The sequence below is a fragment of the Myxine glutinosa genome, chromosome 11 (assembly GCF_964187855.1).
Source record: "Myxine glutinosa chromosome 11, kmMyxGlut1.1, whole genome shotgun sequence".
Taxonomy (NCBI): domain Eukaryota; kingdom Metazoa; phylum Chordata; class Myxini; order Myxiniformes; family Myxinidae; genus Myxine; species Myxine glutinosa.
In genome coordinates this window covers 28,096,727-28,123,319 of record NC_136271.1, presented here as the reverse complement: position 1 = coordinate 28,123,319, position 26,593 = coordinate 28,096,727, and the positions used below count along the sequence as shown (strand labels likewise).

At 42.1% G+C, this 26,593-nt stretch overlaps 2 protein-coding genes across 3 annotated transcripts in view; one reads left to right on the top strand and one right to left on the bottom strand.

Annotated features, from left to right (window-relative positions):
* The window catches only part of LOC137436530 (B-cell receptor-associated protein 31), a 47,447-nt gene extending 37,836 nt beyond the window's left edge, over positions 1-9,611 (top strand). The window contains exons 6-8 of the mRNA XM_068130395.2: positions 7,456-7,543; positions 7,726-7,853; positions 7,988-9,611. Of these exons, the coding sequence (XP_067986496.1) occupies positions 7,456-7,543; positions 7,726-7,853; positions 7,988-8,002 (231 nt within the window). The 3' untranslated portion in view covers positions 8,003-9,611. The remainder of the gene's footprint in view (positions 1-7,455; positions 7,544-7,725; positions 7,854-7,987) is intronic.
* A 13-nt stretch (positions 9,612-9,624) lies between these two features.
* Positions 9,625-26,593, bottom strand: part of LOC137436529 (sodium- and chloride-dependent creatine transporter 1) — an 83,045-nt gene continuing 66,076 nt past the window's right edge. For both annotated transcript variants that reach the window (XR_013624931.1, XM_068130394.2), the window contains 3 exons: positions 15,492-15,592; positions 12,925-13,092; positions 9,625-12,455 (listed from right to left, as the gene is read on the bottom strand). Coding sequence is in view for 1 of the 2 variants with exons in the window: in XM_068130394.2 (XP_067986495.1) it covers positions 12,372-12,455; positions 12,925-13,092; positions 15,492-15,592 (353 nt within the window). In the remaining variant the exon portion in view is untranslated. The remainder of the gene's footprint in view (positions 12,456-12,924; positions 13,093-15,491; positions 15,593-26,593) is intronic.

Here is a 26,593-nt window from a genome sequence, read left to right as displayed (position 1 = left end):
TTGTCCCCCCTTTGATGGCTAGCAAAGACTTTCCCAAGTATTGAATGCTGTGATGCATAAAAACAAGATACTTGTGTACCATACATATGGTATTTTGAAAATAAAGTTGTGGTTAAAAAAAGAAAGAAAGAAGTATTTGTTATTTATATATTGGTCAATTAGACTTTCTTGGCATTTTGGTCTATTGTGAGTATTTGTTGCCCTTACAAGTTCATCTTTTTAGCAGCAAATAGACTTTTGCTAGAGAATATGCAATTTGCAAAGAAGTATTGTGTCGTCTTTTTAATATTTTTTTGTACCTATACATAGCACGATATCTCAAAACGTTATTGACGGATTCGGATGAAACTGGGTGGATGATTTGGGTAGGGGACGAGAACAAGCCGATTCGATTTTAGTTAAGGCCCGGTTGCAGATCCAGCCTATCTGTGGAATACAAAATGTAAACTGTTCAGCCTGACATATGTAAGCACTCTACCGACTGCCGTTCTAGTTTTGTAAAGTTATCTTGCAGTCATATATGATTTTGGCTTATACAATAGTGTGGTGCCAGAGGGTAAAAAGGCAATATCCTAACTAATTGGCTAGTTGAGCACAAGCAAGCGAATGAATGAACGAATTGCCAAAGTCTTTAAAATCCATAAGTGAGTGTCAACATATGGGATGGTAAGCTGATTTTTATTTTTCCCAAGTACTGAATGATGAGGCAATTCCTAGCCTGTGTAGCACCAGAATGCCAATTTATCGTATGATCCCTTCTATCAGGAATTGGAGTTGAGCCCAAACACCTCGTGCTTTGTACCCTTTAGATATTCCGCAACTTGGTGTTTCGCATACAGAGCAATGCATTGAGCATGTAGGACCGTAAGCCGAAAGACCTGTGTGCCAGCACTAGTCATTGGTGGACATTAAATATCCCACGGTGTCTTCCCTAAAGAGTAGCCAAACTCAACATTCCTGCTACTTTCAAGAGCAGCCCTAAAGAGTAGCCTGGCCAGCCAGTTCATGAAAGACTTGGGCTAAATAATCTCCCCCCCAGCTGACCCCACAAGGTGGGGAAAATTGGTGGATTTATATGCATGCAATGTTTAATGGTATTTGTTAACCTCGCCAGAAGAGAGGGTCTTGCATTTGGGTCTGTCTGTTTGTTTGTTTGTCCGCACAAAATATGAGTTTGTATATTAACTACATTAGACCCGTTGCAACCCTGAGACCCCCAAAGACCCTGTAGACCACATTTACACCCTTTAGACCCTTTTGAACACCAAAGACCCTTTAGCACACCAGACCCTTTAGAACACCAAAGACCCTTGGAGTCCTTTAAATGCCCTTTCGACCTTCACACCTTTCAGACCTTTTAATACGTAATACTCTGTAGACCCCTTTGACCTTTAGACCATTTTTATATGTTTTTGGACCATTTGCACCTTCAGCCCATTTGACCTTTACAACTTTCAGACGTTTGACCGTTACACATTTACAACAAGACCATTTAGTCCTTTCGTTTGCAATCAACGACCTTTCATTTTATGCATCGTTCCATTTACTGTATTTGCCACACAAAACAAGTCCTGGCGAGGGTCTGCAATCTATGATTGCTCTTGTTTATAATTAAGTTACGCAACCAGTCTCTGGCATTGTGATTGGAGCATATATGCTCGGAGTCTTAGAGGCTGACAGTTTTGTTCCGACCATGGCTGAATCATACCATACACTTTAAAATTGCACGTGCTGCTTCGTTTGATGCTCAGCATTTAGTTTTAGAGGGTACAACATTGACAAACCCTGTGGGTTAGCTTCTTTGACCCACTGTTTATTGAGAGAAAAGTTACGCCACAAAATGGTCACACCACGGCCCAGCATGTCTCAGGAAGTTGTCACTTCAACCATGATCGTCAGCTGTGTTTGAAGTCCCAGGTTCCTCTTTTTTTGAAGTCTGTTTCTGGATGTCGTATCTCGAGTCTGTCTGCATGTCTGTCTGCATGTGTGTGACATCTCTTCCTTGAGGCTAAGACCCTGTTAAAAAATATATATCGATGGATATTTCTTGAAACGTGCATGGAAAAAGGAGGGTATAAAAACCCCCCCTTCCTCTCCTCTTTTATTTGTATGCGTGCTTATTCTAGGTAATGCCACGTTTGTGTATGTACATTTTGAATGGGCATATGTAACGAAGATGGCCTAGACCTGCGTTCCGCAACCTTTTTAGCCCAGGACCCAATAAAAAAAACCCAGGCATCTGGTCGTGACCCATCGAATCCCCCCCTCCCCCCCACACACCTTTCAAACCGTCATGGAAATATCGATTGATTATGACGTTAATATCTTGGTAAGGGTTCGGTTCATCATCTTTGTACTGTAGTACAATTCGTAATTGAACAATAAAGCAAAGTGACGACAATCATACCAAACACTGTCCTTATTTTGTTGTTATTTTGTACGGATCTCCACGACCATGAGGAGAGAGAGAACGAGAGACCACGCCCCCCTTGAGAATGAGCAGCGACTTCGATCACAGACCCCGCCCACTTGATATTATTGTCAGCCAATCAGGCGTAAACTCCCTGCCTAGTTATCAGCTTCGGAAGAGATGAGTCCGCCCCTTCGATGAATCCGGATGAAGATGATGAAGATGATGTTGGTGAAGATGAAGATGAATCTCACAACATTCATTGGCGGTGTATCTTTTGTGAAATATAATAAAACTTTAATTATTAAAGTGACACGCTAAGATAAGGTGTTCGAACTTTATTTTAATCTTCATCGTGAATAGATGATGAACTTAAAATGTAACATGAACTGATAAACAAAACAAGAATAACTTTTACTGAAAAAACCCGATATGCATCTGAACTTGTATCCAGGTTCAATGTTCCGTTATCATGAACAACATTAATAAACAACTTTCACTGATTAAACCCGAAAGTGAAACTTACAAGCCTAATTTAAATGTTCCGTTAGCAACATTGTAGATGTGGATTATCCACATCAGTGCGATGGTTGACTTTGCATATTGGCTACGAGATCATCGATTCGGCTTTGAAGCGGCGACAATGCAATTCTCAGGTTGGCGCACAGGGCCACTGTCTCCAGTTTGTTTCGATACTTGGACTTCAGATAATTCACCGTTGAGAAACCTGCCTCACACATCCACGTCGTCGTTAATGGCATCAGGGACTTTACCGCGAGATGTGCAATCTCTGGGTACTCATGAGACACTGTCAGCCAAAACTTTACTAAAGTGTCCTTCCTGAACAGTGTCTCAAATGTACCATCAGACACGATGTTGATCAAGTCCTCTTTCAATCTGTTGGACAAGTTGCAGCACTGCTGAACGTCGACTGAATAAGGGTCTCGGATCCACTTCTTCTCCACGCAGGAAAGTATTCATCAAATCGTTTGCGCAGGTTCACCAGATGTTCGACGATGACATCCGTAATGTCCACACGTTCCTCAACACTTGCTGAGCAGATCATCCAGGTTTTCGAACATGTCAAATTCATCATTGGTCTGTACTCTTCTCTTCCACAGATCCAGCTTTGACTTGAACGCCGCTATCTTGTCATACATTACGAACAAGGATTTCGCCTGCTTGTTCGTTTTGCCCTGGAACGATATGTTCAGATTGTTCAACAAGTTGAAGATGTCGGCCATGTATGCCAATGTTGCGATGAATTTGTTGTATTTGTAGTAGACTGCCAGGTCTGACCTAGCCACCTCCAAGAATGCGAGGACCTGGTCGCGAAGTTCGTACAATCTTGCCAAAGCATCTCCTCTGGAGAGCCAGCGAACAGCTGCAAAATACAGCACCGTGGTGTGTTCTGCATCTTGCTCCTTACACAGCTCTGCAAACAACCTCGAATTTAAGGCACTCTTCCTGAGATGGTTGATTGTTTTCACTGCAATGTCCATTACTTCGGCAAGTCCAGGTGACATCTATTTCGCCGCTAATGCCTTGCGGTGGAGGAAGCAGTGGGTCCAGCTTGCCTCTGGTGCCACATCTTGGATGAGCTTAATGACACCGCTGCGCCGACCTGTCATCGATGTCGCACCATCGATACAAATGCCAACACAGTCTTCCCACCTGAGGCTATGCAATGTGATGTGTTTGTTGACGACTGCGAATATTTCTGTGGCCGTGGTCTTGGTCTGTAGCTCGTCACATGCCAGAAGATCCTCCATAAAAGCATCGCCATGCCGATAACGAACAAAGATGAGGATCAACACCTTCTGTGCGATGTCCATTGACTCGTCCAACTGGATGACAAACTTGTTGGCCTCTAGGTTTGCGTACAGCTAGTGCTCGATGTCTTTGCCCATGTCTATTAGCCGTCGGCGAATCATGTCGGCAGAAAGTGGAATGGTGCTTGTCTTGGAAGCCGCCGTCTCTCCAAGCACTTCTCTGCACATCGCCTTGGCGCATGGCAGGATGAGTTGCTCTGCAATACAAGATATATAAAATAACACATGAACATTTCTTTCACTTTATGATTAATCTTGATGTTGTTCCAAGGCAGCGGTTCTTAACCTGGGGGCCGTGACCCCCATGGGGGTCGTTTGGGGTTTTCCGGGGGTTATGAAGGGGTCATAAATAATATATCAATTTGTTGAGCCCATTTTTAGGAACCTAACAAAGGTACATACCACACAGTATTTTGTTCATGTATCCGTGTACGTCACGACCCCCAGGTTAAGAACCGCTGTTCCAAGGCATTATAAAAATTCAATATGTACGATATGATTGCTGTACGTACTTTTAAAAAAGAGGCAAAGTTTAAGAATAGCTGTATTGTAACAAACAATAAAACTTACGAAGTTGTGATATACCAACGTATACATGGCACGCGTAATAGTAAGCAAGAACCCGACACATCAATATTCTAAAGACGAAATGAAAAACTAAATTTAACTATACTTACAGCGCCATGTATTACTTTATGAACCTACAATCCGCCAATGCAGTGAAATACTTTTATGAAAAAAAACAAAAAAACTTACCCGCAATAGTGTACGGTTTCTTTTCTTTGGCTATCTTCTCCGCCACCAGGTAGCTGGCTTTGGTCAGTCCCTTCGACGGAAAAACAGCCGAACTCATTACTGACTTGCTGTTGTTCATCTGGCGTTCTTTCCGGAGAAAAAAACTCCCGCGACTTGTTGACATGATCTCCATGTTTCTTCTCGAGGTGCCGTTTCAGCTTTTGGGGCCTGAGGGACTCGTTGGCCAACACGTCAAGGCATATCACACACTGTGGTCGATGAACATTGTGCTGATCGATATTAAAGGTGAACCCATAGTTCAGGAACACAGGCTGATACGTTCTAGCCATGGCGAGTACCTTACGCTCACAGCTCAATCTTTCGATTGAAAAGACATTCGCGTGTCGGAAACTAAACGTATGATCTGACTGACCGGATGCACGCGCGGTACATCGGTACAGCGCGGTAGAAGAGTCCACACTATAAAGTTTGTATCGGCGTTCATTTGATCTCTGTTCTGTTCAGTCGGGAGAAGTAAATCGTCGATAAAGTTTTTTTCCCACGATTTCTGAAACGATCGTGCGACCCATTGAAAATCCTTCGCGACCCAAACATTGGGTGTTGCAAACCCATAGGTTGCGGAACGTCAGCCAAGACAAACCACACAGTTGCACGCACCTGCGTTCCCCAAAAACTCCCCCACCCCCTTCCTCTTAGAAGTTTATACACCGTCTTGAATCCTTCATCACTGAGTCCTCGAATGCTTCAAACGTCCGGCCTATCAGAGTCGGAGGTTGTTGTTGTCTGGACGACTTTGCACAGTGCCACAGAAAGAGAGAGATCCGAGGGGAGAAAGAACGCCAGTCTGAATTTTGCTGGGTGCACCAAATGTATCTCAGGGATATTGCCAGGGAGTGAGGAGGAACGAGACCGAGTACGAGGCTCAATGGGACTGAACGTCTTCGCTCCAAAATGACCAGCTGTGTGCTGTCTAACTGTTGCTGCCAGCATGCACAAGCAGTGTAATTCATTCCCTCTCTCACTATTTCATTTATTATTTAATACTTGCCACATTTCTTCATTCCTTTGTTTACTTTACCAATCTTGCTTGTCCTTTGATCATTGTCCAGGTCTATGGCCACAGTGTAGTCATTGTAGAGCACGAGTGCATGTTTGTTGTGGTCTTTTGTTGAGACTATGACGTGTGTGCATATTTGCATGTGTTTCTTTTAACATAGTCAAGGCTCATAGAAGAGCTATAATTAGTACACTGAGCGGATCAGGACACAACAGGACAAAAGGAACAGCACAGAGAGGGGAAACACCAACAGAGCGATGGCCAAGACAGGGGGAGGCAGACAAAGAATTGGTGTGGGGAGGAATGGAGAGGATGCATGGGGTGACGAGATGGATTCAGGAGGGAAAACTACAAATTTGGAAGGACGAGGGATTTGGGTCGGGTTTGGGAGGAGGGAAGGGTTAACGACGGTAGAAAAGATAATGGTTTTGTTTTGGGGACAATCTGAGATGGTGGTGAACCAGCTGACTTGACGACTTGGAGGGAAGAATGAGATTGAAGAGAATGTGGAAGTTGGTTTCATGGGCAGGAAAAAAGAGGAACAAATGAGGTTAGGTGAGCAGTGGTTCTCGGTAGGTTATTATTACTGGTACTTAAGAATCGTATTGTATCAAATGTCATTATTTTGTAGTGTGTGAAGTAGCTATGTGTTTGTCTTTGGCGACAGAACTTGCTCCAATGGTAAACCATTTGGTTTGGGCACAAACTATGATCACGTGACCATTTGCACCTCCAGGTTCAAATTTTTCATCAAAGATTGCTCGATAATCTTCAGGCTTAGCCCAATTAAGCCGTTGTCCATCAAGATAAAGTGTTGCGTTATTTACATTTTTGTTTAATTTTCATTGTTACTTACCTAAATGGCAAACATTGCTACTTTCGCTGAATTGCTCAAAGAACAGGTGCTGTCCATTTGCCGCTTGAGGCTGGAACCCAGTAAAGCTTTGATGTAAAAGGAGCCCAAACTTATCCAGCCTCGAAACATGGAGTCTGGTCAATTTGTCGTCGTCTTGGCCTGTTTGTACCGATCACTGTACACACACGGCATGTTTTCTAATGAACAAAATAAATCTGAGGAAAACATGCCACCGCTGATCTATCTTGCGATCCCTTTGGGGAAGTGTTGAGCCATTGCCTCAAGTGCACTTCTACCTATTGGTGTATTTGCTTAGCCCTTCTGGAATAGTGGTACAACATATATTTAGAGGTGTTTTGCGATGCTCTGTGAATCGGTGCCACATTGTGTTGCTGCAATCATTCAGGCCAGTTGTTTCCCAACTTCTATTCGATGAGTTATTTAAAAATTCTGCCTTCGAACTGTAGTAAATGCACCCTCTTGTTTCCTCGAGTTTGAATTGTGTGAATCCGTCTGTGAATGCTTCTTCTTCCTCTTTTCACAGGTTGATGTTGCAGGATTAATTGCAAACAATAAAGCACTCAAGACAGATATTGCCAAAGTTAATAAAGAGCTGAAAATTGCACGAAAAGGTGAAATTTTTTGAAATTCTGGAAATCTTTTTTTTTTTTTTTGAGAAAAAGAACCTTTTCCTGGGAAAAGCAATCTGGGAATGAGTCAGCGTTAATGTAATGCACGTGCACACGCACTGTTTTCATTTCTGCCCCACTATTATGAGTGTCCAAATGAAAAGATAGCATGATTGTGTTTGCAGCTCTTGTCGAGTGTCTGAGCGAAAAGTGTTGTGTGAAAGAGAGAGCTGAGGAACTAAACCATGAGTACATAAACCTCCTCAATGAACACGAACAAATGCAGCACCTGTTTTCCACCCAAAGTCAAAAGGTTTGCTGTAATCATTGCATAGAAGTTGCCCAATTTTAATACCTTCATGTATTACTTGAACGAAAGTGGAGCGTTTGTATTCCTGTTAGTTTATCTTTGTTACCTTGGTGTTGTTGTTTTTCCTCTTTCTGCAGGGAGAAATTCAGTAAATGTCAAGGATGAGATCAACAGTGCACACGGGTTGTACACGATTCACATGTTCAAGTTTATTTTTCTTTTTTTATCAGCATCATTGGCTCGTGGAAGAGCTGGAACACGAACACACACACGCACGCGCGAACATACTACATACACACTGCACCTCAGACAAACACAGCCACTGAGCTTGGGTACGTACCATTTTTATTATTTGGTATGACTCTGCTAGTGTTGGAATCAAACCGCCGATTTCCTAAAGTCAGAACGGATGTTCTTTCACAGCAGTTGAAGCATTATGAAGCTGATTAAACATTCGGCTTTATTGGCAAAGGGTTTCGATTCGGTTAGCTCAGTTTGGTTATAATTTGTTTGGCTACAACAAGTGTAGTCTCAAAGGTATAATAAAAATGGGAATGTTGTGATTTTTTTTGAAATGAAAACCCGCATTGCAGGGGCCTTGCATTTGCAATTGCCAAGCATGCCACCGTTTGCCGCATACCGAAGGGTGTTTCCCTCCTTTTACAAAGAAGTTTCACGAAGAACTTGTGCAGGTGCATTCATTCACAAGGCCTTTGCTTGTAACTGCATTTACAAACCGGATTTTTGATTGTCCTAATTGATCATTATTTGCCTTAATCCTTCTTGGTGTGAGTCTGACTTTTGCTTCTTCATACAATCTTCGATTGTTTTTCTTGTTTGTATTTCAGTTTTACATGGGGGGGGGGGGGAGGGGAGGGTGATCTGTTAAACAATGGCCATAAATTGTTAAATGTCAGTTGTCATCTTTTCTGGAAGTTCTAAATGGTTTGTGCAAAAAGCTGCAAAGGTAGCTTAACGTAATTTTTGCTTTTTATTAAATTTGAAAATGAATTATTGAAACAACCTCAAGGTTTGGGTTAAAATTGTTTATCTGGAGGTCTGTTGGTTGTGGGTTTGAAGATTGTTTCTGTATTCTCAGCCACACACAACCAAAACGAAATGAATGCCTTTTGAAGTTGCAGGTACATGTGATTTCCTACAGAATAATCTGTCTGTCTCTCCTGATGAAATTCCCCTGGTTCGTGATTCATTCTTCAGGCCACTTTAAGAATGTTTACCTCAAATTGGGTTTGAATACCACAGGATATTAATTCGTCTGATTTGTGGTGCTACCATGGGATGACATTCGCTTTGCAATTTTCATGGAGCTGGTTGTGGGTGAGAAGTTTTAAGATGAATGACATTTTTTAGAAAGCTTTAAAAACTCTTTCCATTTCCCTGAATGGGTGAAGTTGCTTCACCCCACACACGTTTGATGTACGTCATGAAAAATTTGGGGGTGTCAGTGTCACGGTGCCCGAAAAAGGCCAACCCCTGCTCTGCGGGGAAAAATGGCCTTTCTTGGGTGGTTCTTTCTTGGTGTCTGACACTTCTCTCCAAGTGGAACCCTCTCTCTCCTCAATGGCTGCTCTCTAATATTTTCTGGTCATTCTGTTTTCAGTTTGCCAGGTGTAGTCATCTGTGCAACTAGAGGGCTTTCTGTAAAGCACCGCTTCAATTCTGTTGTGTGGAGGGTGAGTTTTGCATAAACCACAATATCACACCATTTCAAAAATAAAAAATTCCAACATTTTATGACAATTGAGCAAATCAATTTGCAAAATTTATTTTATTCAAAGACATTCTTTGCATGATCGAAGTGTTCTGTTATTTCATAATTCCATTGATTGCATCATGCACAATTTTTCAGCTGAGGGCAGCGAGGTCGAGGCCGTTTATTCCTGATACGTGAAACACCCTGCAACCCATGCCTACAGAAAACAGACTTTTCAGGACGCCGGCCGCATTTTCCATCCAATCATCATGTAACTTTGTTTAAAAAAAATTATCCATGGGTAGGCACTCCTATGTTGAATGTTTTACGTCAATCGCTCAAGCAGTTGTGGAGAAAACAAATTTAAATTCCACAACATGGTAAATGATGGTTGTGGACAGGGCCATATATAGAGTCTGGCCGTCCTTTGTTCTCTCTGGAGTGCTCTGATTTGGAGAGCACAGTCATGTGGTTTCAAGGTACCACGTTGCCCCTCATTTGAACAGCTCTTGTTGTGCTCAAGCAAGGCTGATTCACCCATTGCTAAGATGTAGGAATGAAAATCTTCATCGCTGGAGAGTGCTATTTTAGAGAGGTCGAAGGCCAGCTGAAAGGGAAGACTTTATTAGTGAAGCTAGTTGAGCAAGCTGATAACCTCACTCACGATGTTCCTATTCCAACCTGCCATGATATGAAGGATAAACTACTCCGAAAGTTGTGCACCGTGAGGCTACACATATTTGCACGGAAGTAACAAGACATTCGAAAGTGGAGAATGCAGAAATCTGGAGGCGAACTCGGCAGTAAGAGTGCGGCCATGCATGTTGTCATGAAAATAACACTCAAATGATCCGTTTATGCTACGGACTTCCTGACTGTGCTCATGTCGAGCACGACGATTCAGGACCACCATTCCTATAACCATTGTCGGTGCTTGAATGAATATCCATCCATAGCATCATTAGTCGTATCTGACCAGTTGTCACCATGTGATGCCGTTCATCCCATTTATGGTGCCTCACAAACATGTACTACTAATGATGTCAGTTTGGAAATTCCGGTTTTCATTCTCCCTGTTTTGTCACAAATGTCATGTATTTTTTTTTGGTTCATACATACTCCACTTAAATCTCGTCTCACAGTGTCCTGGTTTGTTCCAATAAAACTCTGTCATTTTCTTGATTTTGTCTCCTACAAATCCCCTAATGCACTCAACGCAAAGATATTGTTCCCTATTTTCTGATCCCTGCCTCCAAGCAAACAACTTGATTGCCAGTGGAAAAGCAGATTTTCTTCCCTCTCCTATGCTGTCCAAGCCGGGTGTTGGCTTAGCGGTTAGGGTGCTGGCTTGGGATCCTAGGATCTTGGGTTCGAATCCCGGTTGATCGTTGAATTAACGCCAGGGGGGTTGACTCAGCCTGTCATCCTTCCGAGGTCGGCAAATTGAGTACCAGTTCACTGGTAATCCCCTGCGTGTCGCAAGAGGCGACTAACAGGGTTGGCGGCAGGAAGGGCATCCGGCCATAAAACATTGCTTCAAAAAAGGGACCACGGTGCCCAAAAAAGGGACCACAGTGCCCAAAAAAGGCCAACCCCTGCTCTGCAGGGAAAAAATGGCCTCCAAAGGCGGTTCTTCCTATGCTGTCCAAACTGGCCGTTTGATGTGCTGAATCGGCCGTAGTACTCCTGATTTTAGCCAGAGCCAAAAGCCAGGCAGCGTGTACTGAATTCAATCGGTGAATACAGGAAAAGTGCTGAAAATGTCATCTTTGGATGGGATTCAAAATTTCTCTATGCATGACATTACCAAGTTTCATACTCTTGAATTGCATGGATGTGCAGTGATAAACATAGTATGAGTATGCGCACCGGCTCCCATCTCGTATTGCGTACTCAATGGGTTGATATCCAATCCCTATTTTAACCGGTTGCTTCATGTGAGGCAATGATTTGCACTTTCGATGTTGGCTTGCAAATGAATGAATCGCTATATTGATTTAATAACAGTTTTGCATCCAGTATTGCTAACGAAGAGCTGCGTCCACGTCTTGTATTAAAAAAGAAAAATTCATGTCAATAATAAAAACAATGGTGCTCATCATGAGAAAAAGTTGCACCATTTTTCGATTTTGACTTGATGTTGCTTTGGACATCCTGCAAGAGAGCAGTTTGTTCAAATGATTTCATGCATTCCAGTCAAATGTTTACTTGGTTAAGTATAACCTCTTTGTTCTACTTTCATATGGTCCCAATAAAACAACCAGTGTGTAACTAAACATTCCATGGAGAAATAACCTCACAATAATTATTTACAAGTCTTGCATTTTCTGCATTCATTGCATAGTAAACAGTAGGCATTTGGATTAGACTACTTAGCATTCAGCAGGGTATTTGGCAATGTGGATACTTTGTTTAAAACCATATATGGTAGTTATGTGGCCTTTGTAGTAAAAGCTCTTTGTAGATTGGATGGTTTTTATTGTTGGGCAAGTCATTTTCATTATAATGTGCTAGCATTTCATTGCTGTAGATGCTTGGACAAGAATTATTGCTTGAATTAATAATAAAAAATTATCTTAGTTTTACTGCACAATAATGTAACGTTTCCGTGATCTAACAAACTTGATTATCAAGCATCAATCAATTTGATTATCTACTTTGAGCATTTGGTTCGTATAAGCCAGCCAAAGATATATCTTTATGTACACAAATTGCATTACGCCATGAGAAAAAGGAAATATCAGGTGGGGTAAGGTTGTTTGGAGTTGGAGTTGTGGCAATAAATTGGCAAGCAAAGCATGCCTAGGTCATTTTTTCTGATGATCTGGATCGATGCTCAGGTACTCCATGTGATGGGGTGACCATATTGGTATTGTAAGGATGTTCCATCTCTATTTCAATTGCCAGACAAAGAAAAGAAAAATTAACTTTGATTTATCACAAATGAAGAGAGAGTTACTCATGCTGAAAACATAAATTGTCAACCTCTAACTTGATTGGTCTTTAGTCCCTTTCCAAAATAGTTTGCTGCCAAATAAATTATTTTAAAGTCCATGCACATGACCGCATTCTATAAACTGACATTCAAGTAAAAAGTGGAGGGTTTGTAAGTTCACAGTTTGCTTATTGTTCAAAAACCAACACAGCACAATAAAGAGGATGAATGAATCGGAGGAACTTGTACATGACTATAATATCAAGTAATCACTATTAGGAAACTAAGCAATTCTCACACCCCATGTAATCAATAATTAAATTTAGCATTACAATTCTGTAAATCAATTTGAAGGTACATGTTGGTGGACGACAGCACTTCATGTTATGTGTGGAATGTGGGAACATACGGCAACCACAACATACCTCTTTTAAAGAGCCTTTGGTCCTGCTCAGCTTGTAGATTGCAATACAAGGCCAGCAGAGCATTGATACCAAGGCAAAGCACCAACCTATTGCATCCCCCCACCATGGGTAAACGTAGGTGGTGTAGATCAGTGGCTTGTAGTTGATGGTATTAAACAAGAAAATTCCCTGGAGAGAAATGGTCATGAAATCTTTTTTTTTTTTTTTTCTAAATATAGTCATGAGAAAGGCTTTAAGTCCCTTTAACACCATTTTGACCCCTTTCACACTTAAGAAAGATTAGACAGTTTGGACCCTTGACCATTTACAGCTTTCGATCAGTTGGACCTTTTTAGATTACAAATTAAATAATATCACAAATGAATTTGTAAAAAATAAATGTTTGTATTGTGATTGGTGTAAATCATGACAACACAGCAATTCGTGTGCAGTCACTCCTCAGTTAAAACAAGCCTGCGCCTCTGCGGCGATGTTTGTTGGTTGAGGCGAGCATAGCAAGCCGATCCATACTATAGTCTCTCTATAATGTAAAAGCATCTCGGTCTCAGCTTCTGTCCGTCTATGAAGCCATGTGACTATATGTCTAATATTTACGTACTATTGGGATGTACCTTTCAACCCTTTAGACTGCTGAGACCCCTTAGACCTTTGAAGACCCTTTAATACTCCAGAGATCCTTAAGGCCACCAAGACACTGAAAGACCTCTAAGACCCCGAATAAACTTGAACACCCTGAAGACCCAAACGTCCCTGAACACCCAAAAGACCCTTGAAGAGCCATAAGATCCAGAAGATGCAAAATACCCCAAAGACCCAAAATACCCCGAAGAAACAAAAGACCCCAAAAATCCTTAAATATCCCAAAGACCCAAAATACACTGTAGACCCTTAAATACCTCTTTTACCTTTAAGACCCTTTCAATACTTTAGAATCCTTAACCCTTTAGACCTTAACACCATTTAGACCACTTACACTCTTCAGACAGATAGATAGCTTGGACCTTTGAGCATTTAGAGCTTTGGATCACCTGTACCTCTTTATATCTATATGTATAAACACCATTGTCTCTCTGTGGCTGTCTGTCTGCCTTTGTTCCTTATGCATCTTTTAAGTTACAAACTCCAAACTCGAGGTACAAATACAACTCTGTGTGGGGGGTAACATAGGCCATGTGTCCGTGGCCTCACACGGGGATTTAGGGGACTGAGTGGTGGTGCATAAATTCTCTATGTAAATTTGTACCGTGTAGTACCACCTGGTGGTGATGGCAGAGGGTATTCAAATTTCCTTCTTCACCTGGGCAACACTGAGGTTAAAGCACTCTGCATGGGTAAATTTGTCCTCCTTTCTGTCTCCCCCACCTCCAAAATGGAGGGGACTGTCACTGCTTCCCTCCCCCCCCCCCCCAAAGATGTATATGCAATATATCTCTCCCTATCCCCTCCTTCCCCCTCCTCCTAGCCGCAAGAGACGTGACGACTAATTGGTCCATCAGCGAAGCGACTGGTAGGCTCTTCCAGTTCCAAATAAATAATATCACCAATATTACAAATAAAGTTGCACAAAAAAGAAATGTTTGTATATTATGATTGGTGTAAGTCATGACAACATCCTCTTGTTCACAGGTGTAAGTCTGAACAAGATATCTCAAAACGTTGTGGGCAGATTCGGGTGAAATTTGGTGGAGAGGTTGGGTATGTGACAAAGACGAAATGATTAGATTTTGGTGAAGATCCAAATCCGGATACGAGACTTAAAAAAATTTTAAAGGGTTCTTCAACATTCAGCGATAGGGCCAAAAACGATACGTAGCATGATATTACAAAAAGTTGTGAATGCCTTATGACAAAACTTGGCGGATGAGTTGGGTAAGTGACAGGAACAAGCCGATTAGACTTTGGTTAAGGTCCAGATCCATATCTGGCTTATCATTGGGATGCAAAACATAAACCGTTCTGCCTGGCAGAGGTATATGCCCTACCGAGTACTGTTCTAGTGTTGTTATTAGCCCGTCCCCTGCATAGCAGAAGATAGAGTTTTGTAATCACTTCTGTGTGCGTGTGTGTGTGTGTCTGTCCCGACCATAACTTTTTTACCATTTGAGTTTTGTCATCAAATTTTCAACAAAGCTATATTATGAGAATATGGAGAAGGCAAATTAATAATTTGGTCAAAGGTCAGCGTCACATAAAATCGTCAATTTTCATCTGATTGACATGAAATTCTAATTTAATTTGACATGAAACCCAATTTTAATCTCATGTTAATTAGCTATCTTAACACAGATATCACAGACTTACACCTGTGAACTTACACCTTAACACGGATTTCGCACAAGGTGGAATACCTCCTTGGAAAGGGGGCAAATGAAGTCACGATGCAATCTCCATTGTGTGACTCTTAGCCCTCCTGTCAAGTTTGGTTGAGATTGGATAAGTAACTATACAGAATGTATCATGGTCAAAAGAACAGACATACAGATAAGACACCAAATTGCGTATTTTAGTGTGTGATAACAATTAAGAAAAAGTAAAAATTTGTTCATACATCTTATTTCTGTACTTACCAAACAGACAGCTGGAGTGACGTATGTCCAACACCATTTCATCAATGAATTGGGCCGATACCCAATCATGAGGGCAATGTCATCCATAAACCTATCAGCACCTGCATACCAGATAAAAGTGTCATGAGATCCTCATGCTGCAAAAGTTTAACTTTTATAAATAAATTAGCAGAGGTACCTGGCGTTGCCAGGCAATGCAGCTTCGCTGAAGGGGGAGTATTAAGGGGGGGGGGGGGGGGAGGGGAGGAAATGAATGCTACATTTTGAAGAAGGAATGCTGCACAGTTCTATTTGAGATCTACAAAATTGTTTATAGTAATAACAGCACAAGTAACACTGAACAAATGGCATTAAACAATGCAAAGCCTCCTATTATATATTGTTGCGGTTTGGAGAAATAAAGGAGGACCCCCCCTCGTTGGTAAACGCACCACAACATGTAGCCTTGCGATAGTATAGTTATTTCTTAGTAAATGTAAGGTAGTCTCCTTTCCTGTGTTAGTTTTGTGTTGAGCAGGCCCGTGAGTAGGGCGGTCTTTTGGCGCTGGAATGCCATGTGCTCGGCCTGAACAATTCTGGCAAGGCCGAAGGGAGGAGCTACAGGGGGAGTGGCCGGTAAGCAGCGAGCCGCCAATCAGAGCTCGAGGGAAGCGGCTGACAGCGTCAGCGAGAGGCGGGGCTTGTAACATTCGGGTAAGATCGGGGAGGTGCCATATAAGGCCCTGCCCCGAGCCCATTAAAGAGAGTTTGAGAGAGACCGCAGGAGAACGCGCAGAGAGTCAGAATGGAGGCAGAACGCAAGGAGTTGAGATGGAGTGCGAGTCGGAGAGGGAGAATGCGCCGCAGAACGAATGCATTGAATTGCCGGTTATCGTGATTGTACACGAACTTTCCCCGTGCCCCGTGCCCTGCGCTGTATTAATTGTGTGTTGGAGAAGGCGACCCGTTCCGGGCCACAGACGCGCGATCTCCTGCCTGCCTTCTCCTGCATAAGTGCCGTGACCGCCAGAGGGCCACGCCGAGCGAGCTGTCCGGAGTGGTCGAAGCCAGGCGCGTTTGGTGAGCAAACTTCTTTTCTTCTTCTCCCCGTGTGCGTGAGTGGGCCCTGTGTCTGTGTATTAGTTAAGTTAACACTGTTAAGCTTCTGCTCTGTGTCCCCTTTCCTTATCCTGATCACTGTACATTGTATAATAAATTGTGTTATTCCTCTTATTTGACCGTTCCCGTCCATTCCATTAATTGGCCTCGCGTGGTACGAATAGAACCGCTTGAATCGGGTTCCATAAAAGTAACGGCACGAGTCATGTGATACGCATACTGCTCTGGCGTACTCGATTAAGCGTGGCTCGTGCGAGGTCCGGTCCCCGCTTTCGTGGCAGCGTGGGTTAAAGGTACGTGCGGCGTCGACCCGATACCTTTTTTCACGCTCGCTGCGGAATTGGCGATTCGGCCTTGTGGACACGAAGACCCAAGGGGAAAAAGGGGTTTAATACCCCCTTTGTAACGTGAACGGGCTTCGGGAGATCCGCAACAATATATATATATATATATATATATATATATATATATATATATATTGTTGCGGATTCAGGGTACGGCACTCCCGTTACCATGGGGGGGTTAGTCCCCTTGTCTTTTAAGCTGGACGTCTCCGATCCTGGAAGCTATGACGTCACTTCCGGTCGGTAGTAGCCAGGGTCATTGGTCAATGAAGTCCCAAATACCTGCTTACTTGTACCGACCGTAAGCGAGGAGATAACTCCCACCCGGGCCGCAGCGTTAATGGATACGCCGAGCGAAGCGAGCTGCGACTCGGGCCGTTAGCAATAGACTAACCCGATTCCGAGCGATTGGCCAAATCGTGCCACTGGTACTCAATTGAGGAAATCACGAAAGCGATCGGATGAGAGGAAACCAAAGTAAAGGGAGAACAAATATTTATTAATTACGTACAAGAAAACCCGAAGAGGAAACGAAAGAAGGGCATATACAATAAGAAGAAGAAGCAGCAGACACAGGGCAACCTTATACACTCTTAATTAACATGCCCAGGACAACACAAACAGACTTACACGAAAGGGGAATAGCAGGAAGGAGGAGAAGGTCTAGGCAGATGGTTGGGCGTTGAGGTCCGGCTCCGGTCCAGTCGAGTCCGGCTCCGGGTGTTGACTCGTGCCGTGGCGAGAACCCGGGCAGCAGCAAGCACGTACCGTTGGCGCGCGATCGGACCTTATACGTGGCGGGGGGGTAGTCCTTCGCACGGCCGTATGTGCAATTCAATATAATTGATGGTGCAATCTCACCCACCTCCGCGCAGTCCGTGCCCTCTCTCTCCTCTCTGTGCAACGACCTCTCACTCCCAACTCCCAACTCTTGAAGTAGTCCCAAGTGAGCGCTTTTATCACGCGCTCGCGTATCAAGCCGCATGCTCTTTAGGTCCGCCTACCGGTGAACACGCCTCGGCCCTGATTGGTCGCGAGGGTCCACCGGCTCCTCCCTTCGTGACACGTTGATGGGGCCACGCCTCGCTCGGACAACTCCTCCCCCTTTTTCTCCGCTCTGACCACATGGTCAATGGCGTTTGGAGCGAGCACTGAGGCGGCTGCGACTGGCAGAGGCATGCAATACAATTTGGAGGGAGCCGCAAAATGAACGGGATTGGTAAAAGGGGCCTAGGTTATTTGATTAATACAACGCAGAGTCAAACTATTGGAAACACCTGGAACCTGGAACACATACTAATGAAATAACTGAAGGTCCTATGGTGTCCTACATGTTGCAAAATGGACTAACTCGGGTGCAACCTTTTTAAGTGAAGAGAATTATTTACAAGAATCAGGGACTCACTCATTGACTGACACACAGAACCATCACAATAGCTTTTGGTGTTCCTTCGGGAATGTATGAGACTCATCATCATCCAATAAATATGTATAAGTCATCCAATAAATTCCTACAACTATATGTATCATGAATAATATGTCGGTGGTAGTTCGTATGTCGTAAATATTAACCTGTCGGATCATTACGATTGAATGATTGATTTATATGTGAACTAAAAGGATACCCACCATGCACAGACAAACGATGAAACGTATTGTTGCGGATATGGGATTTGGCCTCCATCCATATCCGCTTGTAAATATTCCCCTATTTCCCCAATACTCCCCAACTATCCCCCATTCCCTAGTCCCATTGTCTGTAAACAACACTCTGTAGCCCCGACCTTCCCCTTTTTCCCCCATTAAATGTCGTGCCCAGGTTCACCGCATCTCACGTAGACAACTATAGGACATCTTGCTAGTTATTCTTAGTCTATGTCAGTTAAGGACTCGTTTCCATTAATTCTGACTCTTCGTTGCACCAGAATGTGATTGTATGGCACCATTAGTAAGTTTAGGACCTCCCAATACCTCCCCGCATCTCTTCCTCATGGAACAACAACACCAACAACAACAACAGCGGGGGCGGCGCGGCGGCGGCGCGGGGAGTGTGCGTCCTCACTCCGGCTTGGTTAGCCGCCATTGACCATGTGCTCCGACGGGGTTACCACGCAGGGGCTCACTGTCAGCTCCTCGTCAAGGGCGGAGCCCGGTAACCCCCCGCACCCAATAAGAAGCGGCGGACCGATTCCATCTGGGGCGGAGCTAACGGGCCGAGGGCGTGTCACTCCCCGCTGGGCATGCGCAGGAAGACGGAGGTGACGTCAGATGCGCCTCAGCTACGAAGAAGAAAGGACGCCACCTCCTAGCGCTGAGAATATACCTCCCCGCCTCTCTGGACCGGACCAGGTCGATTCTGCCCCTGAGCCAAGGTGCACCTTGAGCTATCGGCTGCCTGCCCTTCCTTGCCATCAATCCCTGTGTGAGTCAGTCTTGTCCCGTTTGTCTGTGGTCTGTCGGGAATAAGATAAGACTGTGTCTAAGTGCTTATCTTTCTGTGCTGTACCTCTTGTCGTGTAATCTAACCGTTCTGCATAACCAATATTATATCCTCCTCCGGAGGTCTTGAGAACTGTACCCCTTGTGTCGTTGCCTTAATCCCAGCCGTTGTGTCCTTTCCTTCATTGATTTAGCATAGCGCGATTCGGCCAACGTTTGAGTGTAATCGGGTAACTTGTGCGAACACGGCGGCCATTCCGCTCGGCCCATCATAACATCTAAGTCGTGTCCGTAACAGTATATATGACCATCGACAGCAACACACAGACACAGGTAGGGGGCCACACAAAATAGAAACACCGGATTAATTGTCCCTTACGTGCGCATAATGTACAATTAAGGTTTTTTAAAAAAAGATTAAATTAGACATAAATATGCTATGGTTAAATTAGACATAGATATGCTATGGTTAAATTAGACATAAATATGCTATGGTTAAATTAGACAAAAGATATGCCATGGTTAAATTCGACATAGATATGCCATGGTTAAATTAGACATAGATATGCTATGGTTAAATTAGACATAAATATGCTATGGTTAAATTAGACATAAATATGCTATGGTTAAATTAGACATAGATATGCTATGGTTAAATTAGACATAAATATGCTATGGTTAAATTAGACATAGATATTCTATGGTTAAATTAGACATAGATATGCCATGGTGAAATTAGACATAAATATGCCATGGTTAAATTAGACATAAATATGCTATGGTTAAATTAGACATCGATATGCCATGGTTAAATTAGACATAGATATGCCATGGTTAAATTAGACATAGATATGCTATGGTTAAATTAGACATAAATATGCTATGGTTAAATTAGACATAAATATGCTATGGTTAAATTAGACATAGATATGCTATGGATAAATTAGACATAAATATGCTATGGTTAAATTAGACATAGATATGCCATGGTTAAATTAGACATAAATATGCTATGGTTAAAGTAGACATAAATATGCAATGGTTAAATTAGACATAAATATGATATGGTTAAATTATACATAGATATGCCATGGTTAAATTAGACATAGATATGCTATGGTTAAATTAGACATAAATATGCAATGGTTAAATTAGACATAAATATGCCATGGTTAAATTAGACATAAATATGCTATGGTTAAATTAGACATAAATATGCAATGGTTAAATTAGACAGAAATATGACTTGACTCAAGTTACAGATAACATTGACACAAGTTACAGATAACATTGACACAAGTTACAGATAACCCTGACACAAGTTAAAGATAACATTCACACAAGTTACAGGTAACTTTGACACAGGTTACAGATAACATTCACACAGGTTGCAGATAACATTGACACAAGTTACAAATAACCTTGACACAAGTTACAGATAACCTTGACAAAAGTTACAGATAACCTTGACAAAAGTTACAGATAAGCTTGACAAAAGTTACAGATAACCTTGACAAAAGTCACTGATAACCTTGACACAAGTTACAGATAACCTTGACACAAGTTACAGATAACCTTGACACAAGTTACAGATAACCTTGACACAAGTTACAGATAACATTCACACAAGTTACAGATAACCTTGACACAAGTTACAGATAACCTTGACACAAGTTACAGATAACATTGACACAGGTTACAGATAACATTGACACAAGTTACAGATAACATTGACACAAGTTACAGATAACCTTGACACAAGTTACAGATAACCTTGACACAAGTTACAGATAACCTTGACAAAAGTTACAGATAACCTTGTCAAAAGTTAGATAACCTTGGCAAAAGTTACAGATAACCTTGACACAAGTTACAGATAACATTGACACAAGTTACAGATAACATTGACACAAGTTACAGATAACATTGACACAAGTTACAGATAACATTGACAAAAGGTACAGATAACCTTGTCAAAAGTTAGATAACCTTGGCAAAAGTTACAGATAACATTGACACAAGTTACAGATAACATTGACACAAGTTACAGATAACATTGACACAAGTTACAGATAACATTGACACAAGTTACAGATAACATTGACACAAGTTACAGATAACATTGACACAAGTTACAGATAACATTGACACAAGTTACAGATAACATTGACACAAGTTACAGATAGCCTTGACACAAGTTACAGATAACATTGACACAGGTTACAGATAACATTGACACAAGTTACAGATAACATTGACACAAGTTACAGATAACATTGACACAAGTTACAGATAACCTTGACACAAGTTACAGATAACCTTGACAAAAGTTAGATAACCTTGTCAAAAGTTAGATAACCTTGGCAAAAGTTACAGATAACCTTGACACAAGTTACAGATAACATTGACACAAGTTACAGATAACATTGACACAAGTTACAGATAACATTGACACAAGTTACAGATAACATTGACACAAGTTACAGATAACCTTGACACAAGTTACAGATACCATTAACACAAGTTACAGAAAACCTTGACACAAGTTGCAGATACCATTGACACAGGTTACAGATAACATTGACACAAGTTACAGATACCATTGATACAAGTTACAGATACCATTGACACAAGTTACAGAAAACCTTGACACAAGTTGCAGATAACATTGACACAAGTTACAGATAACATTGACACAAGTTACAGATAACATTGACACAAGTTACAGATAACCTTGACACAAGTTACAGATAACATTGACACAAGTTACAGATAACATTGACACAAGTTGCAGATAACCTTGAAACAAGTTACAGATAACCTTGATACAAGTTACAGATAACCTTGATACAAGTTACAGATAACATTGACACAAGTTACAGATAACCTTGACACAAGTTACAGATAACCTTGACTCAAGTTACAGATAACCTTGACACAAGTTACAGATACCATTGACACAAGTTACAGAAAACCTTGACACAAGTTGCAGATACCATTGACACAGGTTACAGATAACATTGACACAAGTTACAGATACCATTGACACAAGTTACAGAAAACCTTGACACAAGTTGCAGATAACATTGACACAGGTTACAGATAACATTGACACAAGTTACAGATAACATTGACACAAGTTACAGATAACATTGACACAAGTTACAGATAACATTGACACAAGTTACAGATAACTTTGATACAAGTTACAGATAACCTTGACACAAGTTACAGATAACCTTGACAAAAGTTACAGATAACCTTGACAAAAGTTACAGATAACCTTGACACAAGTTACAGATAACCTTGACACAAGTTACAGATAACATTGACACAAGTTACAGATAACATTGACACAAGTTACAGATAACCTTGACACAAGTTACAGATAACATTGACACAAGTTACAGATAACATTGACACAAGTTACAGATAACATTGACACAAGTTACAGATAACCTTGACACAAGTTACAGATAACCTTGACACAAGTTACAGATAACCTTGACACAAGTTACAGATAACATTGACACAAGTTACAGATAACATTGACACAAGTTGCAGATAACCTTGACACAAGTTACAGATAACCTTGACACAAGTTACAGATAACCTTGATACAAGTTACAGATAACCTTGACACAAGTTACAGATAACATTGACACAAGTTACAGATAACATTGACACAAGTTACAGATAACATTGACACAAGTTACAGATAACCTTGACACAAGTTACAGATAACTGACAAGTTACAGATAACCTTGATACAAGTTACAGATAACCTTGATACAAGTTACAGATAACCTTGATACAAGTTACAGATAACCTTGATACAAGTTACAGATAACCTTGACTCAAGTTACAGATAACCTTGACACAAGTTACAGAAAACCTTGACACAAGTTACAGATAACATTGACACATGTTGCAGGTAACATTGACACAAGTTACAGATAACCTTGACACAAGTTACAGATAACCTTGACACAAGTTACAGATAACCTTGACACAAGTTACAGATAACCTTGATACAAGTTACAGATAACCTTGATACAAGTTACAGATAACCTTGATACAAGTTACAGATAACCTTGATACAAGTTACAGATAACCTTGACACAAGTTACAGAAAACCTTGACACAAGTTACAGATAACCTTGACACAAGTTACAGATAACCTTGACATAAGCTACAGATAACCTTGACACAAGTTACAGATAACCTTGACACAAGTTACAGATAACCTTGACACAAGTTACAGATAACCTTGATACAAGTTACAGATAACCTTGATACAAGTTACAGATAACATTGACACAAGTTACAGATAACCTTGACACAAGTTACAGATAACCTTGACACAAGTTACAGATAACCTTGACACAAGTTACAGATAACCTTGATACAAGTTACAGATAACCTTGATACAAGTTACAGATAACCTTGATACAAGTTACAGATAACCTTGATACAAGTTACAGATAACCTTGACACAAGTTACAGAAAACCTTGACACAAGTTACAGATAACATTAACACAAGTTACAGATAACCTTGACACAAGTTACAGATAACCTTGACACAAGTTACAGATAACCTTGACATAAGCTACAGATAACATAGACACTTAACTTTGACATTTTGCATTCAAAGTACAAAATCAACTTGTGTTTACATTAAATGTAAAAAACAAAAATCGTTGGACAACTTTGTCGAACTGTGTTTAAGGGAAATTGCTGTGCAACATGGTGTGCCACCCAGGGCTGCAATATTAAAGGTTGGTCTGTGTGCAGTCTCAGTTACTGACTGGCACCCACACACTGCGCTGGTGAGATAGCCTCGAGTTATATGCACACTCGCCTATGAGCTGTCCTGCCTGGGTTAGCTCGGCCCAGCTATAAACAGTCACCCTCATGTCTTGCATGGAGGGTAATTCATCAATGTGTATGCCCACCCTCGGATCCATACCACCCTCTCAATTTCACTTGCCGTTGCCCTCCCAAATTAATCTGCAGTTATTTTCATAAGACAGCTCCTCTATTCAATCTCCACCATCCTTTAACAACGACATCAATAAAGCACTCATAATACTTGAACAGTTCTGGTTTCCTTTAAACAGCAAATTCTTATTCACAATTGGCATCCAATCCCTGGGCACTGTTATTCCTGGCGACGAGGATCTTGGGACACAAACACTTTTTCGAACCTCACTGAGACCCTAATCACAGACACCTGATCTGCCTCACCAAGCTGATCCTCACTCTGATCAATTGCTTTTTGATTGCCAGTAAACTGGCAGACCAAAGGTGTAGCGATGGGTCACAAGACTCCCAACTATGCAAAACCTTTTGTCGGTTATTTTGAGGAACAAATTTTGGACAGGCTACACACTCCCACACCAGAGTTACCTGGAGACTAAATATGTGACTGCATCAGTGCCGCGTCCTGTAACAGACAAGATATTGAAAGGTTTGTCAACTTCCTTCCACCTTACCCTTTATTTCACATGGGAGATTGCAAGTACCTCTCTCACCTCCTTTCTTGACAATGTTTCAGCAAATCAAAACGGACTTAATAATAAAACCTACTCTTTAGCTGCGTTGGAGTGGCGACCTGTCCAGGATTGTGCCCCAGAGCCACGTAAAAATTGCCTCAGCAGCCATATGCATCTGAAGATGTGAAAAGTGCATCTTCTTCCTCTTCCGCTTCTTCTGTCTTTTTCTTCTTCTTCTCGTCAGGATCGACACACACTGGCTCCCTGCAGGATTGTTGACCGCTTTTTATTCACCTCAACCTTTTACATTTTACAACTTTCCAATCTTTTCCCTGCCCTTTTCCCATTTTATTAGTCCACTACCCGGAGGGGGCTATGAGATTGCTCTCCTGCTGTCTATCGGTCTGTTCGTCCCACCTGTGATTTTCTGAACTTTTTTCAAAACCCTGAAATATATTCAACTGAAACTTGGTACACGGCTTTATTACATTCAGTTACAAAACAAATTCGAGTTTCGGAGTGTTTCGCTATTTTTTCACACAGTTATGCCCTTTTTGGACTTTTCAGAGTTTTCGTTACTTTTCCCCCATACCCTTTAACATATTGAACTGAAACTTGTCATATGGCTTTATTATGATAAGTTACCACACAATTTCGAGTTTCAGGCGGTTTCATTGATTTTTAAAAATTAAAAAATATATATATTGTTACGGAACCCAACGTCGGCCTCCTTATCGAGGGGGAATTAATCCCCTCGTCTATGACTGACCGACGTGGTCCTGGGGGTATGACGTCACGCCCGGTCGGCCCTGGGTAGGGTATAAGGCCCAACCGTCCTATGACCTAAATACCAGCGCCTCTCGGTACGCGAGGAATTACTCCCGCTCACGGCTGCAGCGTAATAGATTGGTTGCGCTGAGCGAAGCGAACTGCGGCGTGAGCCGTTTATTGAAGGGGCTAAACCCGATTCCTATGCGTCGGCCGAATCGCGCCACGTATACTCAATTTGGAAACCTCTAAAGCGACCGAATGTGAAGAAGAAGACAAAGTAGGAAGAACAGGGATTTATTATTATTTACACACAACTAAAGGAAGAAAAGCAATCAAAGTAATATACAAGGAAATGGAAGATTCAGAAGGACACAGGGCAATTTCTAGCTTATCTATGCAGTCTTACTTAAACCCAGGGACAAGACACACAAAACAAACTCACGTACACGAATGGGGAATTTCAGAGTGGATTGGCTGGAGGGAGAGGAAGGTAGGACCACAAGGCTGGAAGGTTTGGCAGGGCGCACAGCAAGCAGGTCCTTTCCGGGCTGGGAGCGAGCAGGGCGGCGGCGGCACACATATCTTGTCCTTCCTCGACACGCCCGATTCTTTTGTCATCTGCTGCGGTCCTCTCCTCCCTCAAAATCGTCTGACGCGTCTCTCTCCCTCAATCATCTCTTGCGCGAGTTTCACACACATATATCATACCTCAAGCGCGGGTGTGACACGCCCTCGTCTGTTTCGGTACAGCCCTCCCCCGTGCTCTGTTTCGTGACCTTATATGGCAATGCCACGGGCTTGTCTCCTTATTTGGGCATGGAGCCGAACGGCGCGCCCCTCGTGGCGAGCCACGGGCTTGTCTCCTTATTTGGGCATGGAGCCTAACGGCACACCCCTCGTGGCGAGCCATGGGCTTGTCTCCTTATTTGGGCATGGAGCCGAACGGCGCGCCCC